The 17843-nt window shown below is 39.2% G+C and overlaps 2 protein-coding genes and 1 long non-coding RNA gene across 4 annotated transcripts in view; 2 read left to right on the forward strand and 1 right to left on the reverse strand.

The window, feature by feature from the left end:
* The window catches only part of LOC139975625 (uncharacterized), a 233551-nt gene that overhangs the window by 142760 nt on the left and 72948 nt on the right, over positions 1-17843 (reverse strand). The window lies entirely within an intron of this gene.
* LOC139976041 (uncharacterized) lies at positions 1616-7487 on the forward strand. The gene is made up of 5 exons (XM_071984437.1): positions 1616-1966; positions 2971-3186; positions 3367-3516; positions 4182-4889; positions 5526-7487. Exons 1-5 carry the CDS (start codon positions 1888-1890, stop codon positions 5693-5695), a joined length of 1323 nt encoding a protein of 440 aa, XP_071840538.1. The 5' UTR covers positions 1616-1887; the 3' UTR covers positions 5696-7487.
* LOC139975615 (E3 ubiquitin-protein ligase Trim36-like) overlaps positions 13261-17843 on the forward strand; it is a 44272-nt gene continuing 39689 nt past the window's right edge. Inside the window, exon 1 of one of the 2 annotated variants that reach the window (XM_071983663.1) lies at positions 13261-13746. The gene's annotated coding sequence lies outside the window, so the exon portion shown is untranslated. The remainder of the gene's footprint in view (positions 13747-17843) is intronic. The other variant, XM_071983661.1, reaches the window with a different exon arrangement.

Genomic DNA, 17843 nt, shown 5'->3' on the forward strand with positions numbered 1-17843 from the left:
CTGGGTTATCAAGCTTCATAATCTCCATTTTAGAGCAATCACATCTTCTGATACAGGTGTGGCGCTATCAAAGATTTGGCAGCTGTAACATATTTCTCTGGAAGCTGATACACTGCGGTTTTTGCGTATGGTATTTATTTCCAAGGCGCTATAACAATACCATGTTTGCGGTTTAAAAGGATTGTCTGGTGGCCCAAAGAAGTTAGCTTAAAAAATAGTAAATAATTTTCCAAACATGTTGTCAAAGTATGAGAACGCTAATGTTGCGTTTGACAGAGAAACGATTTTTTAATCGTTATGGATAGACATTTCAAATATGATTTGAACAGTACAATACGTGACGTCAGCTCTGCCATAGCAGATTGCGTCATAACCCACCCTCCGCACAGTACCTATACGGTAATCACAACAAAAACCGCGTTTGTATACAGATAAATTTCTTCCTTAATTTCCGGTGAAATTTCTTTAAAATTAGATATGTTTTCAAAAACTCCTTAAGCCGCCATGTACTTGATCGGTGGTTCCGTGGTCTTTGTGTAACACAAGGTAAATTTTAACAGCAGACTCTGAGTTGTTCAGGCTATACATCGCGCTATCCAGCTCCAACGCGAAAAATGTTCGCATGTAGGCTATACTCAAACGTTGACAATCGGACAGTTCTGCGAAGCCTAAGCTTCTCAGTGCTACATTCTGCTCTGACAACGATTCGATCAATTTCTTCAATAATTTCCGGTGAAATTTCTTATAAATTAGATATGATTTAAAAAACTCCTTAAGCCGCCATATATGTAGTAGATCGGTGGTTTCGTGGTCTTTGTGAAACACAAGATAAGTTTTAACAGCAGGCTCTTCGTTGTTTACACATCGCGAAATCCAGCTCCAGCGCGAAGAATGTTCGCGTGTATAGCCTACTCTAACGTTTACAATCGGATAGTTCTGCGATGACATCGATTCCGCCAAGTTTCATCTTTCGGTTTAACGAATACTTTACAAGTTTCCTTTTACTGTTAATTTGATCCGTGAATTTTATTTCAGCGATTTCGAAGAACATTTAATGAACTGTGGTTTGAGTGTGAGTGTACTATGTGTAACGCTATACAAGTACACCAACTGAGCATCGTAGTATATACGTTCGCGAGTATGTACGTTATATATATGAGGCAATCCAATGTGCTTACACGTGAGTTTATTTGCTGCGGAATTGGGAGTGCTAACTTCAAGTCGCCTGTTTTGCCTATCTGCAACCACTACGTCAATCACCATATTGAAGCGTTCGAACAAACGGTACTTTTGGTGAGAAACTGGTGAATTTGAAAACCAGATTTCTACAAGAAGAAAACGTCGAATGGGGACAATTTTTACATGGTTAGAAAGAGAAAAATAATAACTACAAAGACAATGTATCAAAATCTTCCACCAGACAATTCCTTTAAGCAGCGCAGACACAGAGCCGTATATACGGCTCTGCGCAGATATATGTTTACAGTGCCGAAAGCGGCTCAGAGAGTTGTTTGGTTGGTTGAAACATAGTGCGCATGATTTGTAAATTCTTCACGCGTGGTAGAATGCGGCCACGCGCGATTTATTTATACATAAATAGATTAACATATATAGAGATACTTATTAACGCATGTCTTTTTTCATCCTAGTACACGATCTAGGCGTCGCGTTATCAGGTTCCATTGACATTTACGGTTTCGAATTGTCTGAGTAACCTATAAAGAGCCTATACAGGCAGTTCCCAATACCTGCCGCTGCTTTGGTGTTCCAGTAATGAAGTGAATATTATGCTATGACTATAAAAACTTCCACTTTGCTACGAGCAAGAAGCTTTGTATTATTTTTCTATAAAACGAAGAGATTTTCTACACGTTTAACCGGCAATAAATGGCAAGTGCTAAAGTAAATGTTCACCAAGAGAAGGCATTAAGATGCTACATCATCACACTAACGTTATGCATATGTGGTGAGTATCAAGGTTTTCTGTGTCACTTGTAGACCTAATAAGGTAAACCGTAGCTTAGGTTTTACAAGCCATTGTTAGACCTAGACTGTGTGTTATATGCAAGATATCATGGAAATAAGAAAGAAAAAAAAGAAGAAGAAAAACCATCCAGATGGGGCAAGTAAACATAACAAAGTGGCTATTCTTACCACTAGTCGTAACAATAATTCCCTTTTGCGCATGCGCAGTTGCTATAACGTGGCTATTTTTACGACTAGGAGTACTATTTTTACGATAGGAGTAACAATAATTTCCGGATAGGGTTAAGGTTAGGGTTAGGATTGGATTTAGGGGTTGGAGTTACGGTCAGGGTTACCCCTACTACATGCGCAGTTGCTTTATTTACTTTGAATTCGCATGAATTCGCCGATGTTGTAAGAATAGTTTATAACTAATTGTTACGACTAGTCGTAAGAATAGCCACGGCCCAAACATAAAGGTATCCAGAGAATTAACCGTTTCACCGGTTTACAAAAAAGAGAGGAATAAATCGGTTAAGAACCAACTTAAACCGGTTTATTATGTCATGTCAGGGTCTTTCTCCCAGATTTTATATGAGATATTTTGTAACGAGTGTGCATAAATTTTGGTTCTACTTTTTACGGGGGGGGGGGGGTGGGGGTGCAGTAAAACAAACTTCATTAAATTAACAGAGAAATTCGATGAAGATATTTATGAAGAGGTCACCCAAGAGCCTAGGCTGGGCACGAAAACCAAACGACTTAACTGATTTACTTTCAACCCCATTCCCCTTATATCGATACCGTGACCGTATATGATCATGACGATTATACGCCAAGTAAGTATCACGAGTTCCTTGGAAAGGGAATAGATATACAACACATGATCTTGGTCAAGAAAAAATTACTTTTAAATATAATCAAATTAATTTGAGATTCGCTTTGCATTATCGCTAAAGTATTCTTGATGAAACATCTGTTCTAATATATATTTTTGACACGCAGTAATAGTGACGTCACCTGTTAAGGGCGCGAAACCGGTTGTCTCTTGGGGAGCCTGGAGCGAATGGACCGACTGTTGCGGATTGTTCAAAAGTGAGCGAGCAGTAAGATTCAGACGTCCAACAACACGGACAGGCGCCAATTTTAAGTGTTACCTTGACAACGCACAATGTATTCAGTTTAGAGAGTGCGTTTGTGGGAATAACGCGACCGAAGCAGGTAAGATCAACTTTCAACATAGACTCACTGTCACACAAGGGAAAGGTTGGGCTTGGGGTTGAGGGTAGGGGTATTTTAGGCGACCCTCAGATGTTTTAATTCATGTCATTGTTTTATTGTAAGTCACGCCACCTCACAATGTCTGTCCATGGCCTTCTGTAATTCATCTTTTCATCATAGCTATTACTGGTCTGCAAAGTGACCACCGTTCAACCAAGATACACGGAACGCCGAAAAGACAAAAAGCAACTGTTCTCAATCCTATTCGACGCCGTCGGAAAAGAAGCACGTTAGATGCTGCATATCGCAACCAGTATGGACAACCCCATGGTGAATATAAAATATAAAAGAACATCATTTTCTACATAATTCTGAATTTCGAGAGTTTCGAAACAAGTATCGAGCCTTCGCTTAGTTGCCGATGTAACCTGAACAAATTTTGTGGTATATGTTATCTGTCCAATTTTATGTACATTATAAAGATTAACACTTTCAAACCCAACTGCTATGACGGTTTCATGCACTTGCTCAGCGGTTGTCATGGTTATAACTTACATTTATCTAAGATCAATAAACTTCGTAATTCTGTTATTCATACATATAGTCTCCAAGCTCATCCCAAAATTTGGTTATGTGATCTTTGACCGCTGACGTATTAACGAAACCCTTTGACCCTTTAATGTCAAGTGTCAAATAGTCATAATACGTGCCACATTCTCATATTCAACCACGAAATAAGTCTATCGGGCGTACGATTTAAGGACAGTACAGTTCGACCTTTGACCTGAATGTGAAATTTGACACAAACATTCAAAGTCTGATTTCCTTCAGTGATGGTCTCAAATAATTAATCATTTTTCTAGCTTTTGAACAACACCGCCCCCCCCCCAAAAAAAAAAAAAAAACACCCACATGTCCAAATACAGTTTTTCATATTTAAACTTTGTTTCAATACGATATATAATCTGATCTTGTTAACATCATAAAATATATAGAAGACCATGACGATTCCGGAGATTACACTTACCAGTGGAATAATTATGGAAACGGAAACGACCGAAGCGGCAGGCCTGCTCATGGACGTTCAACCTCTTACAGTAATCGAAATGCAAACCAACCGCGTGGTATTCAATATGATGACTCCAGCAGTAGTAGGCCGACAGTTCACCAAGGGCATCGCGGAACTGGTCCCAATCCCGATTATTATAATAATTACGATGTCGGAAATCAAGATACCCAATATACTCAATATGGTGATCACAATGAAAATGTGAACAATTATTATAATAATTACAATGTCGGAAATCAAGATACCCAATATACTCAATATGGTAATCACGATGAAAATGTGAACAATTATTATAATAATTACAATGTCGGAAATCAAGATACCCAATATACTCAATATGGTGATCACAATGAAAATGTGAACAATTATCAACACTACTACGACGGAGGATTGAACTACGATCATCACCATAACAACGAGGTGGCACAGAATTACAACGGTTACGATACCAGTGCAGGAAGGAGTACGAACGGCTTGTCAACCAATAACCGCCAAGCTCAGCCTTTTGGCGTTGGCAGTCATCAGATGGGAAATGAAAGGCATACAACAGACTACGATGAGTATTACGAACAATACATGCAAAGAGCAAACGATCCTTTTAACGAATACATGACGCAAAACTTCGATGACAAAGGCAGGTCAAAGTATAAATATATACTATTTTATCACGTAGCCTATTGAAGTATGCTTAAAGATTAATTTGAAATTGAACACCTTGATGTTTTCCTTACAGATCATAATATAGAATGCGAATATCTCTAAGGAATGTCTGGTAAATGTGATACCGTTTTTCATCAGCTACATATTGTAGAATATTTCGAATTTTTTTTGTTTAGATTTTTTTTGGTATTCATTTTTGTTGTTAACAAAAATTGTATTAGTAATTGGACACTGTTTAGCGAGAAATCAAAACTAGGGTATCTGAACTTTCTTTTGAACCTATGTACATGAGAAAAAAATATACACAGCTAGTACAAGTGGAATGGGACAAGGGATTACTAACTAGTTATAGGAAATGTACCACGGAAAGACTGGATAATTTCGTCCTTTACGCGAGCTGCTGCCAACTTTACGTCTTCTGAATCAAACGTTACATGGACGACGGCTTAAGAGCTGTCATAAATATTTTTATAAGATTGCCAAGGAGCTAGTTATCTGATCCCACCCCCCTCCCCCCTCACCCAAACACCTTTCCATTCCCTTTGTGGGAAAAAGGAGTACTAAGCAATTTTCTTAGTCCCTTTATTTTATTCTTTATCTCACCATGTAGGATTACCACCAGAAACGGTAGAACGTCTTCAGACAGCTCAAGAACAAATTCTTCAAGAAATTAAGACACTGAACGTTCGACTTCAAGAAAGTAAGGACGTGATAACGCACTTTACTAATGAAGTCACTCATCTGGAAGACGTGGCGTTCCAGCAAGCACAGATATTATGAACTGCGGATGAACTTGGAGCATGGGTTCGGCAATTAATGTTTAAATTAATTTGGCCCGGTTCATTTTTGCAATTGGGCATACCAATTAGGGAAGTAAGGGCGTGGGGTGATACTAGAGGCTTTCCTATCCAAAAATCGAATCGAGAATGTGCAACCGAATTTCTCTATTTTCTTTTTGTGGAATTCGCGTGTGTGTGGGTGGGGTGCATGGGGATGGGAAGGTAGGGTAGATCCAGTTCCGTCCCATGCTATCATGCAATCGGGGTTACTCGCTTCATTCATCTCTTCGCCCTTAAGTTTATATGAACGGAATTTACAAACAAAGCTACCGTAACAAACTAAAGTATTCCATTGGTTAGTTCAGCCACAGCCAGGGGGCGTTACTAAGGTCCGATATCTGGGGGTAAGGGGCACTAAGGTCCGATCCGTGGGGATAGTGGGAGGTAGGCTAGTGTTTTTAACTTGTCTGGAAGCTATGTGATTGTCCCGACAATCCGAGCGTGCATGAATCTACTCGATAACCTGACACACTGAATGGATCATCCCCATGCAAGACTAGAGTTAAGTCCCAGACATCCGGGCATTAGCCCGACATTGGTTGCACTGATCCAACCTAACATAATATTTTTCCAAACATATTCGGAAAAGGCCGTCATTGACTATTTTCAGAAGTTTCTGTGTTTCTAGTTTTTATTATATCAGGAAACCACTCTTTTTCGTTTGCATTATGAGGTGGCGGGTAGGGCACAATACATGACTACGCAGGCTGATAATAATATTTTCCAATCAATTTATTTATATGTTTTGGCAGTGAAAAGCACCCCCCCCCCCCCACTCCCATCCCTTCTATCACTCTCAACATTGACAGTTTTGTCTGGCGTTATGTAATTCTGTTATCGCTTCTCCACCATGCCCCCTCCCCTCCCATACCGATATTCCTAGAATGGTAGCTGTGTGGGACCCCCTCCTCTACTTTCAACCTTACACCGAAAATTAAAGTAGTTATTAGCACAACCTAATTATAAACCTCATATAGTCTAAATGTGCATCATAATGCACCATTTGGCATATAATTTGATAATTTTTTATTGCTTATGGGGAGGATGCTCCTAGCCCCGCCAGGACTACTCCACGTTATTTTTCAACTGATTCGTTGTTTCACCCCTGACTGGTATCGGCTCCTAATACCATTTTATACAAGGTCTTATACAGCTCACTGTTGATAACGTGCATATACCATCATGTACTATAGTCCCAACATAAAACTATGTTTGTAACATAAGAAATATCCTGTTTCGAACGATATTTGGCCACAGCAAGTATATTTCCGAATTTCATGCAAATTAACTCATCTATGCCTTTTTTCATGAACAACCTTGAGGATAAAAATATTCATCATACAAAAAAGTAATCAAACAATGTATTCCGTTGCACTACAATTAGTCCTATTGGACGAATAACCCAAGGATGTCGACGTTGTCATGACAACAACCTCCACCACGGTTACAAATGTTCTTCATCTATTTACACAAGAGAAATGAGCTGGTACATTTCCCAGTTTAGTGCCCGTTGTTAAATGAAATATGCGCAGCAAATAAAGTAGAGCCACGTGGAATATATTATCGTGTGTAAATTGGCGTGCTAGTTATTAGATATATATATGTACTTATAGATATATGTGTATTAATATTGCTATTTTATATCATTGTGCATTCGTGGTTGTGTGTTTCATTGTACTACTCAGGCAGATCGTATACATATAGGGACACCGCAACTAAATCTTACAAAATAACTTTCTTGTTGTTGTGTCTATTTTTGCATGAATGAGTGTAAAAAATAAAGACGTAAGCGTTGATCGTTACATGTTTCTCTACCCTAAACTGAATTTAGAATAACACCGCTTCCTTTAAAATATCGCCTCAACTGCATTGTACCACCTCCTCAGAATAATACCGCTTCTGTTAAAATATCGCCTCAACTACATTGTACCACCTCCTCAGAATAATACCGCCTCCGGCTTTAAAATATCGCCTCAACTGCATTGTACCACCTCCTCAGAATAATACCGCTTCTGTTAAAATATCGCCTCAACTACATTGTACCACCTCCTCAGAATAATACCGCCTCCTTTGAAGTATCGCCTCAAATACATTGTACCACCTCCTCAGAATAATACCGCCTCATTTAAAATTTAACCTCAACTACATTGTACCACCACCTCAGAATAATACCGCCTCCTTTGAAGTATCGCCTCAAATACATTGTACCACCTCCTCAGAATAATACCGCCTCATTTAAAATTTAACCTCAACTACATTGTACCACCACCTCAGAATAATACCGCTTCCTTTAAAATATCGCCTCAACTACATTATACCACCTCCTCAGAATAATACCGCCTCCGGCTTTGAAATATCGCCTCAACTACATTGTACCACCTCTCATAAATATACCACCTCCTTTGAAATATCGCCTCAACTACATTGTACCACCTCCTCAGAATAATACCGCCTCCGGCTTTGAAATATCGCCTCAACTACATTGAACCACCTCCTCAGAATAATACCCCCTCCTTTAAAATATCGCCTCAACTACATTATACCACCTCCTCAGAATAATACCGCCTCCGGCTTTGAAATATCGCCTCAACTACATTATACCACCTCCTCAGAATAATACCGCCTCCGGCTTTGAAATATCGCCTCAACTACATTGTACCACCTCCTCAGAATAATACCGCCTCCGGCTTTGAAATATCGCCTCAACTACATTGTACCACCTCCTCAGAATAATACCCCCTCCTTTGAAATATCGCCTCAACTGCATTGTACCACCTCCTCAGAATAATACCGCCTCCGGCTTGAAATATCGCCTCAACTACATTGTACCACCTCCTCAGAATAATACCCCCTCCTTTGAAATATCGCCTCAACTGCATTGTACCACCACCTCAGAATAATACCGCCTCCGGCTTTGAAATATCGCCTCAACTACATTGTACCACCCCTCATAAATATACCGCCTCCTTTGAAATATCGCCTCAACTACATTGTACCACCTCCTCAGAATAATACCGCCTCCGGCTTTGAAATATCGCCTCAACTACATTGTACCACCTCCTTAGAATAATACCCCCTCCTTTGAAATATCGCCTCAACTGCATTGTACCACCTCCTCAGAATAATACCGCCTCCGGCTTGAAATATCGCCTCAACTACATTGTACCACCTCCTCAGAATAATACCCCCTCCTTTGAAATATCGCCTCAACTGCATTGTACCACCACCTCAGAATAATACCGCCTCCGGCTTTGAAATATCGCCTCAACTACATTGTACCACCTCCTCAGAATAATACCGCCTCCTTTGAAATATCGCCTCAACTACATTGTACCACCTCCTCAGAATAATACCGCCTCCGGCTTTGAAATATCGCTTCAACTACATTGTACCACCCCTCATAAATATACCGCCTCCTTTGAAATATCGCCTCAACTGCATTGTGCCACCTACTCAGGATAATACCAACCCTTTAAAATATCGCCTCAACTACATTGTACCACCTCCTCAGAATAATACGGCCTCCTTTAAAATATCGCCTCAACTATACACTGTACCACCTCTTCAGAATAATACCGCCTCCTTTGAAATATCGCCTCAACTACATTGTACCACCTCCTCAGAATAATACCGCCTCAAATATCGCCTCAACTACATTGTACCACCCCTCATAAATATACCGCCTCCGGCTTTGAAATATCGCCTCAACTGCATTGTACCACCTCCTCAGAATAATACCGCCTCAAATATCGCCTCAACTACATTGTACCACCCCTCATAAATATACCGCCTCCGGCTTTGAAATATCGCCTCAACTACATTGTACCACCTCCTCAGAATAATACCGCCTCCGGCTTTGAAATATCGCCTCAACTACATTGTACCACCCCTCATAAATATACCGCCTCCTTTGAAATATCGCCTCAACTGCATTGTACCACCTCCTCAGGATAATACCGCCTCCGGCTTTGAAATATCGCCTCAACTACATTGTACCACCCCTCATAAATATACCGCCTCCTTTGAAATATCACCTCAACTGCATTGTACCACCTACTCAGGATAATACCAATCCTTTCAAATATCGCCTCAACTACATTGTACCACCTCCTCAGAATAATACCGCCTCCTTTAAAATATCGCCTCAACTACATTGTACCACCTCGTCAGAATAATACCGCCTCAAATATCGCCTCAACTGCATTGTACCACCCCTCATAAATATACCGCCTCCGGCTTTGAAATATCGCCTCAACTGCATTGTACCACCTCCTCAGAATAATAACGCCTCAAATATCGCCTCAACTACATTGTACCACCCCTCATAAATATACCGCCTCCTTTGAAATATCACCTCAACTGCATCGTACCACCTACTCAGGATAATACCAACCCTTTAAAATACCGCATCAACTGCACTGTACCACCTCCTCAGAATAATACGGCCTCCTTTAAAATATCGCCTCAACTATACACTGTACCACCTCTTCAGAATAATACCGCCTCCTTTGAAATATCGCCTCAACTACATTGTACCACCTCCTCAGAATAATACCGCCTCCTTTAAAATATCGCCTCAACTACATTGTACCACCTCCTCAGAATAATACGGCCTCCTTTAAAATATCGCCTCAACTATACACTGACCACCTCTTCAGAATAATACCGCCTCCTTTGAAATATCGCCTCAACTGCATTGTACCACCTCCTCAGAATAATACGGCCTCCTTTAAAATATCGCCTCAACTGCATTGTACCACCTACTCAGGATAATACCAACCCTTTAAAATATCGCCTCAACTACATTGCACCACCTCCTCAGAATAATACCGACTCCTTTGAATAGAAGAAAAAATTGTCTTCCATTCCTAGTAGTCTTTACTTGTAATCATCTTCAAAGATCGGGTTTGTTCTACTATATGGTTGTAATAAAATCACGCTTTGGAGCTATGTAATGTTACATCTTTCTCTCCTTTGTTTTGTATTTACCGTATAGTCACTCTCATTCGAAGTTATTGTCTATCATGTTTATGCCTGCCATATTCAAAGTTAATAACCACATGGCGAAAGTTAAATATTTACCTTATAGTTCCATCCCTTTATCAAAACGACTCGAAGCAATTTATTGCTTAACAATAATTATATGATGGATGACATACAACGCTCTTCGCGTCGTGAAAAAAAGGAGAAAAATCGAAAATCTTAAGTAGAAGTTATTCTTTTGTTAGGAATTTTTCTCGTTTCTATGGGAATTCTTGAGCGACTCGTCAGGACAAAAGCCTCAGGGGCTTGTTAAACGTAAGAACGTATAGGAAGAGATTATAAGTGCACTGTTATTGGATCTTGAAATGCATGCACTTGTACGAAATGCACATCAGCAGAAGATAACTTGTCACTTCAAGACATGATTCATGCTAGGCGTTGTTCCTTTACTAGGCCACATCACTGTGAAATTCTTTGATGTACGGAGTCTTCCAGGGGCTTGTTGGTACCATTCTTTGACAATATATAAGGTATTACATGATTAACGTACACGTTAAAATCTGAAGGAAAATATCGGGAAAGTTTCTATAGCGTATCACACGCTCTGACGATTGTAGTGATTTATGTTTAAACTTAAGAAGAAAAAAAACGACTGGATTCTCGCATTAATTATGCGAGAGTGGTGGTGGGTGGGGTGGGGGGGGGGAGAACATGTTGTACATTCCGGTCCTTGACGTGATGTGGTAATCTCATGAGACTTGGCGCACCATCATAATATTTGGGTCCAACCCCACCCCTATATAAATCATGTTCGCATAACCTCTCCACCAATGTTATCAATCGAATATTGGGATTTGCAACTGCACACAGATATTTAGAACAAATTTTGAAAGAATATGGAAAGAACTATGTTTAGACTGGGACCCATGATGTCAGAAAAAACAGGGGCGTTGAGAAGAATGTCGTTCCCCATGGACAAGTATTCACCGGGCCTTCCTGTTTGAAGTCTCCATGTTTCCTTTGGTATCATTATGAAAATAAGCATGATGCATAGTAATAATGGTACGTCACCTCAAAACCTCTCCCTCAAGTGAACACTTCATTGACATGATATCGAATACACTAATACAAACATAGGAAGCCGTTTGTAAATATGACTAATATATTTAATGTATGATATGGATATTCCTTGTATTGGTTATCGGCACTTGTGAGATAAATATCTCAGTATCGCAGTTCCGAGTAAACAAACCGATAAATTCGCCGAGTACATTGTAAGTAGGTTCCCAAACTTTAAAGGGATTGCACAACGTGAAGCACACAACAATTCTTCATTGCTTGCTTCATTTCTATATCAGAGGGCTCTCCAATTCAGTGAACATAGGTTGATCATGCGCAATGCTCAGTTTGTATCCCCATGACAACCATCTACGTGATCCTGAGTCGCGTGTTCAAGTTCGCATGTAACTGTATAAGCTCTATACAACTAAGTTACAGTGTTATAGTGATGAGTTGCCAGTCGCTATGGCCCTGTACTGTTGGGTTGACATTATATACGTGAGGATCTGATCTGGTGAACCGGTACAATCACAAACAAGCATTGTTCACGTGAACGAACCGTGACGCGTACACTGGAAACTAACGAGGAGTGGTTTTCTCACGTTACGAACGATAGGCCTACACTTCACTGAATTCCGTCAAACTTTCAAAGACGAAGGGATTAATTCCGATTTCTCTTTGCACATGCGCACTCGAAATTATGACACTGCTTATCAATGAGACCGATTACTTTTCAAACTACCTAAAAAGAGTTGCAAGTTATTGAAATGGAATTGATGTGACCAATATAGAATATCAAGCATGTTCGGGCTAACTCAATGATTCCGTAATAACCTACTGTCGTTATGATTTATCCAAAGATCCCATACGCACGTGTATTTAATTTTAGCTTTGTTTTCTCTAAACTTTCCAAGAAAACCGGGAGGCAAGTTTCCGCCTATATGAATATGCATATTAAGTCCTCCTGTTTAAGTGTATTTTGCTTGGGAGATAACCACATGAGAAGGTCAGTGTAGCAAAAGATAAGTTTAGAAGGTCAAAAAACAAAAAATTGTTGATATCTAACACAACTTGATCATTGTAACGTACTTGACATAAGTCCCCTTACAAGAATGGGAAATGCAATAGCACATGTGCACGAGCGGCAGGGTAAACTATGAATGCAGAAACAAGGGAAGTTACCCAGACTTCATTACTCATACATCATGTGACTAGCATGTCTTTCTCGACAAAATGTGTTTGTTTCAGGTCAGTCTTCAATGTATAACAGGTTGAAGTTCATCTTTCATAACGATATTTGTCATATAGTCAATATTTACGTTTGCCTTGACTTTTTCTAAAACAAACATTGAGTTAATGCTACCACACAGTTACTGTTTAAACATTACCAGGTGAAGTTGTGATCATTATAAGTGGCATCAAAATATAACCCTAGCTTCCTGTATTCATAGAAATTTGTACCAGCATACTCGACAATAATACCGTTTCCATGGTTTCCGCGAACAGGCTCACGATGGTATTATAGGCTACCGTATAGTTATTCCTCTGTACAGGTTTGTCATTCTTTAAACGTATTTCACCCAGACTCGATCTGCTGTTGTCGCCAATGACAGCCAGCTGTTGCTTGTGTAGCCATTGTTCGTGGTCTTTTTGTTTACAATATTTCCTATTCAAGTATATCCGTATTACGTTTCCCTATATACCACTGGCTCGTTGAGCTAAACTTACTCTTTTAATTACGGGAAGTACTAGGCAGCGAAAACATGTGAACTGTTTATGAGCAAGACAATAAATTATCCTTCTTCAAAAGAGCGACTACTGATTTTGGAGTGGATTTTTCTCCCATTTTCTCTAGGAATGTATACGACGGAATATTTACTTCAACAATTTTAACGCGCACATGCAATAAAATATCACAAAAACAGGATTTAGCGAAAGCAGTGAGCAAAGGTAAGAAATATATGTGCCATTCGTATAATGTAATATATATATATAAATGTTTCTATAACAAAATTACGTAGGCCTACACTCTGTAAGATATTTAAGTGTAAAAGACTGCATGTACATTATACTTTATGCATTTAACTTATTTTGGGTGAAATATTAAACATGACGCCAAAATTGAAAGATTTTTGAATTTGTGCAGGATGTGTGAGCAAAGATTAAGCTGTAACTTTAGGATGAAATCAAATACTATACGGTAGTTCCCATTTGACATTAATGTTGTAGTGAGGTAGTGTTATAGCTTGTATAGTATGTGTCGACGTTATGATCTGGCGGTGAGCGAGTCGCCAGCGCTTTCATGTACTTTGGGAAATTGACGTTTCAATCAAGAAAAGAATGTTTTAAGTGCATAGTAACGCTCAATAGTAGAGCGTAACTAAGGAACAGTAAGTAATGCTGCCAACACGTGCTGATAGGACACTATACAATATCTAGTCGAAAGAAAAAGTTCATTGCGTCACATGACATAGGCCTACCTCCTACACCCCTGGTGTCCCTCGTGTCCATTTATTAAAGGCATTGAAGACTCGCCCCCAAACCGCGTGCGGCCATCTGAAAAAGTTAACTTTCTGTTGCTTGCAAGTGACGTTTTGTTCGTGTCGCTACAAAATGCAGACAGTAATGAAACGTGATACCTTGTTATCTTTAGCTGGACCTGAGATGTCTATCGCTGTACTCGTTATACACTGTGTCGTGGGTATTGACCGCAGCTGTTTGTACTGACTGTACACTAGTGTCTAATTACAGACGGTGGCAAGCTGTGTGTGTATTTTCTGGGATCGATGGTGGTGTCTAAAACTTCTGTTACACCTCATTCGAAACTAGGTCAGATTACCGGCATTAGACGTTTCTTTTTGCGCGAGTCTTCACATCCTTTAAGTAGCGAAGGAGCAGGTGAAGACCACCAGTTATAGTCAGAGGATAAAATCATAGGTTTTTTTACCTAATTTTTTTAATTAAGAGAATAATTGGAAATTTCCATTAGTAATGCCACCCCAAACGATATGCTATATAGTCGAATAATGGTCACTCATTTTTCAAACTCGAAAAAGCTTTTCACTTGCTGCCGCTTCCTCAAAGAAATTGACTGAGATATTTAATTGAGTAAACTAAGTGATCCCGTAATAATAATAATTGTGGTCATTACATTTAGGAAAGTGGGTCGCTGCATTCGATTTTTTTTTCTTTTTTTTTGTGTGTGTGTGGCAATTTTAGCATTTGAAATCTTAAGAAACGATCAAACGTATATTTAGATTTATAGAGTTAAATGAACAACGTAAAACTGACTGAGAAATAAAAAATAATAATAAGTAGGAAAAAATACTGAAAAGAGCAAAGAAATTGGAAAATCAAACTACAGTTTCATTAAATAGGCTATATTAGAGTTATATAGGACATGAAATTTCGATATATGCAAGATCTTCTTCAGATCTCTCTGAGCGATGACCAGAATTAGACTAACCAAAAAATAATGGCAGTGAAATGAAAGGAAACATGCAGGATACGCAGGACAAGAGATTGGCTAAATCTTGGATGCAGTACTGATGTAATGTAACTACGTATATACTAATAATTGATAATTTGATATATCTGGGAGATTCCGTTGTTGTCCATTATAACCTTCCGTCACACTGGCCTTTGAGAAGTTTTACATTAAATGCATGATATTATATAAGAGGCAAGGAGCTAGTGACAGACGATTCCACCCAAGTTTGACCCCTTAACGTTATACTTAGACCATTCTTAGTCATTGACCAAACGTTGTTCAGTTGCTGCACTCCAGAGGTTGCATCTGGAAAAGGAAAAGAAAGAAAAAAACAGATGAAAGATCAGCATTGAAAGCGATTGAAAAGTCCCCCCTACCCTTTACCTCCCTCTCCAGCCGTCTGAATTCACTCCATCTGACCCACGGGATCAAATTTTGCCATAACATATATAGCAGACCAATTTAAAGCAAAAAACATATAAAAAAAAACTGATGAAAGATCAGCCTGGAAAGCGATTGAAAAGTCTCCCCCCCCCTTACCTCCCTCTCCAGCCGACTGAATTAACCCCATCTGACCCACGGGATCAAACTTTGCCATAACATAGTATAGCAGACCAATTTAAATCAAAAACACAAAAACCCCTGATGAAAGATCAGCCTGGAGAGCGGTTGAAAAGCCCCCCCCCCCCGCCGTTCCTCCCTCTCCAGCCGACTGAATTCACCCCATCTGACCCACGGGATCAAACTTTGCCATAACATAGTATAGCAGACCAATTTAAAGCAATAAACATTTAAAAAACTGATGAAAGATCAGCCTGGAAAGCGGTTGTCAGCCTCCCCATGCACACTATTTTATACCCCCTCCCCCACCCCTCCCTCACCCCCTGTTTCAGGTTATTCAGGTTATATTAAATGCCCTTTTCCTTTATATAAATATCAGTCAACTTTTCTGAATATTGACGAGGCTTTCTTAGGAAATGTTTAATGTCAAATTTCCAGACCATATGTATTGACCGTGCAGATGACGGGAGATTGGAAAACAAAATTCGTCTATAATAATTTCCCGTTTTCACTTTTATTGAAAACATCATATTTAATCTGGTCCCGGTTATCTCTTATCAATAGAAACAACTTCCTGTAGATGAGCTTACTTATGAGTTAAGAGTTCATATTAAGTTACATCTATAAGGCTGACACAATTATATAAAGATATTTTTTCATATAAAGATATTTTAAAGTTCTTTCAAATTAATTTAATTAACTGTATATTATTTTGAATGCTACGGCCTATAATGCTGAATAACCAGGCCTGACGAGAGGGGGGGTAGGGAGGATAACAACCCCGAGACCCGGGGTAAGTAAATTAGAGGGCCTTGGAAAATATGGGATAAGGAATCATGTACTCGTTTTCAGGCGTAGTACAAAATCTGAAACCCCGGTTATATAATTGTCTCCATAGCCCGTCCTGGCTTCAGTTAGAATGTCTCTGTGTATAATATATATATGGGTACACGTATATAGTCATTGCAAAGCACTGTTTGGTTTGTTTCCAGCGATGATGGTTTTATCGCGTCATCTTGATGCGCGTGTTATAGGCTATTAAGTGTTTGTGTTTCCTGCAGGAATTTGTTTAGAAATAACATTTCGGCATTTCCCCAAGATGTACAAAAGAATTCGTCTCTCTCTGCCTGTACAGCAACTGGGCTTAAATCTTCAGGTAAAAAAAAATAAAGTAGATAATTTCTTTTTTAATACGAGGGAAGTAGGAGCAAATACATGCAATATGTACTAAACTATACGAAAATTGCGAATTTCAATGAAATTGTGTTCAAAAAGGTAAAATATTTTGATATGCATATTGTTTATACACACATTGAAAAACTAGATATAAAGGAATTAGGGAGGGGCAAAATATATTCGAAATTGAGTAAAGATTGCCAGTTCAAAGGATTATCTGCACCATACGAGAATGTCCCGCCCCCCCCCCCCCCCGTGATGTGTTTTAAAATCGACCTTCAAGAAAATATGCGAAGAATTCCTTTCTCCTGATTCATGTAAGGATGCATGTTGCATATACTTGTTTGCTGTTCATCACTTTAGCACAATACCACTTTTTAATTTATATTTAAAAAAAAGCATCTACTTACTTACGTATCAAATAGACATACACTGTACAAGACTTAGCCCGGAAATCTGTTCTTTTCCCGCGTTAATTATTAGAAATACTATCCGTCCAAGAAGGCAATGACCGCGTTTTAAAAACACCAGAGGCGATGCTCCGTGCATAAATTTATCAGCAAATTATACCACCAATTAGAAGTGGTATTCAGAAGCATATGAGTGATGCAGGGGCACTCTTGGGAACTCCGATCGATTTTGCTCCCTACGATTCAGTAGCATTGAATTATATAGAAATCTAGATATTCCTCTGTCGTTGCTATGCATGTGCACTTGTCAGTCAAGTCACGTGATTAATATAACGCCTAACGTACATATGGTTGTATTGTATATGTATATAAGTGGAAAGTACCGTCATTCACGAGAGATGTTTATAACC

This window comes from Apostichopus japonicus, chromosome 11 (genome assembly GCF_037975245.1).
Source record: "Apostichopus japonicus isolate 1M-3 chromosome 11, ASM3797524v1, whole genome shotgun sequence".
In the NCBI taxonomy this organism is placed as follows: domain Eukaryota; kingdom Metazoa; phylum Echinodermata; class Holothuroidea; order Aspidochirotida; family Stichopodidae; genus Apostichopus; species Apostichopus japonicus.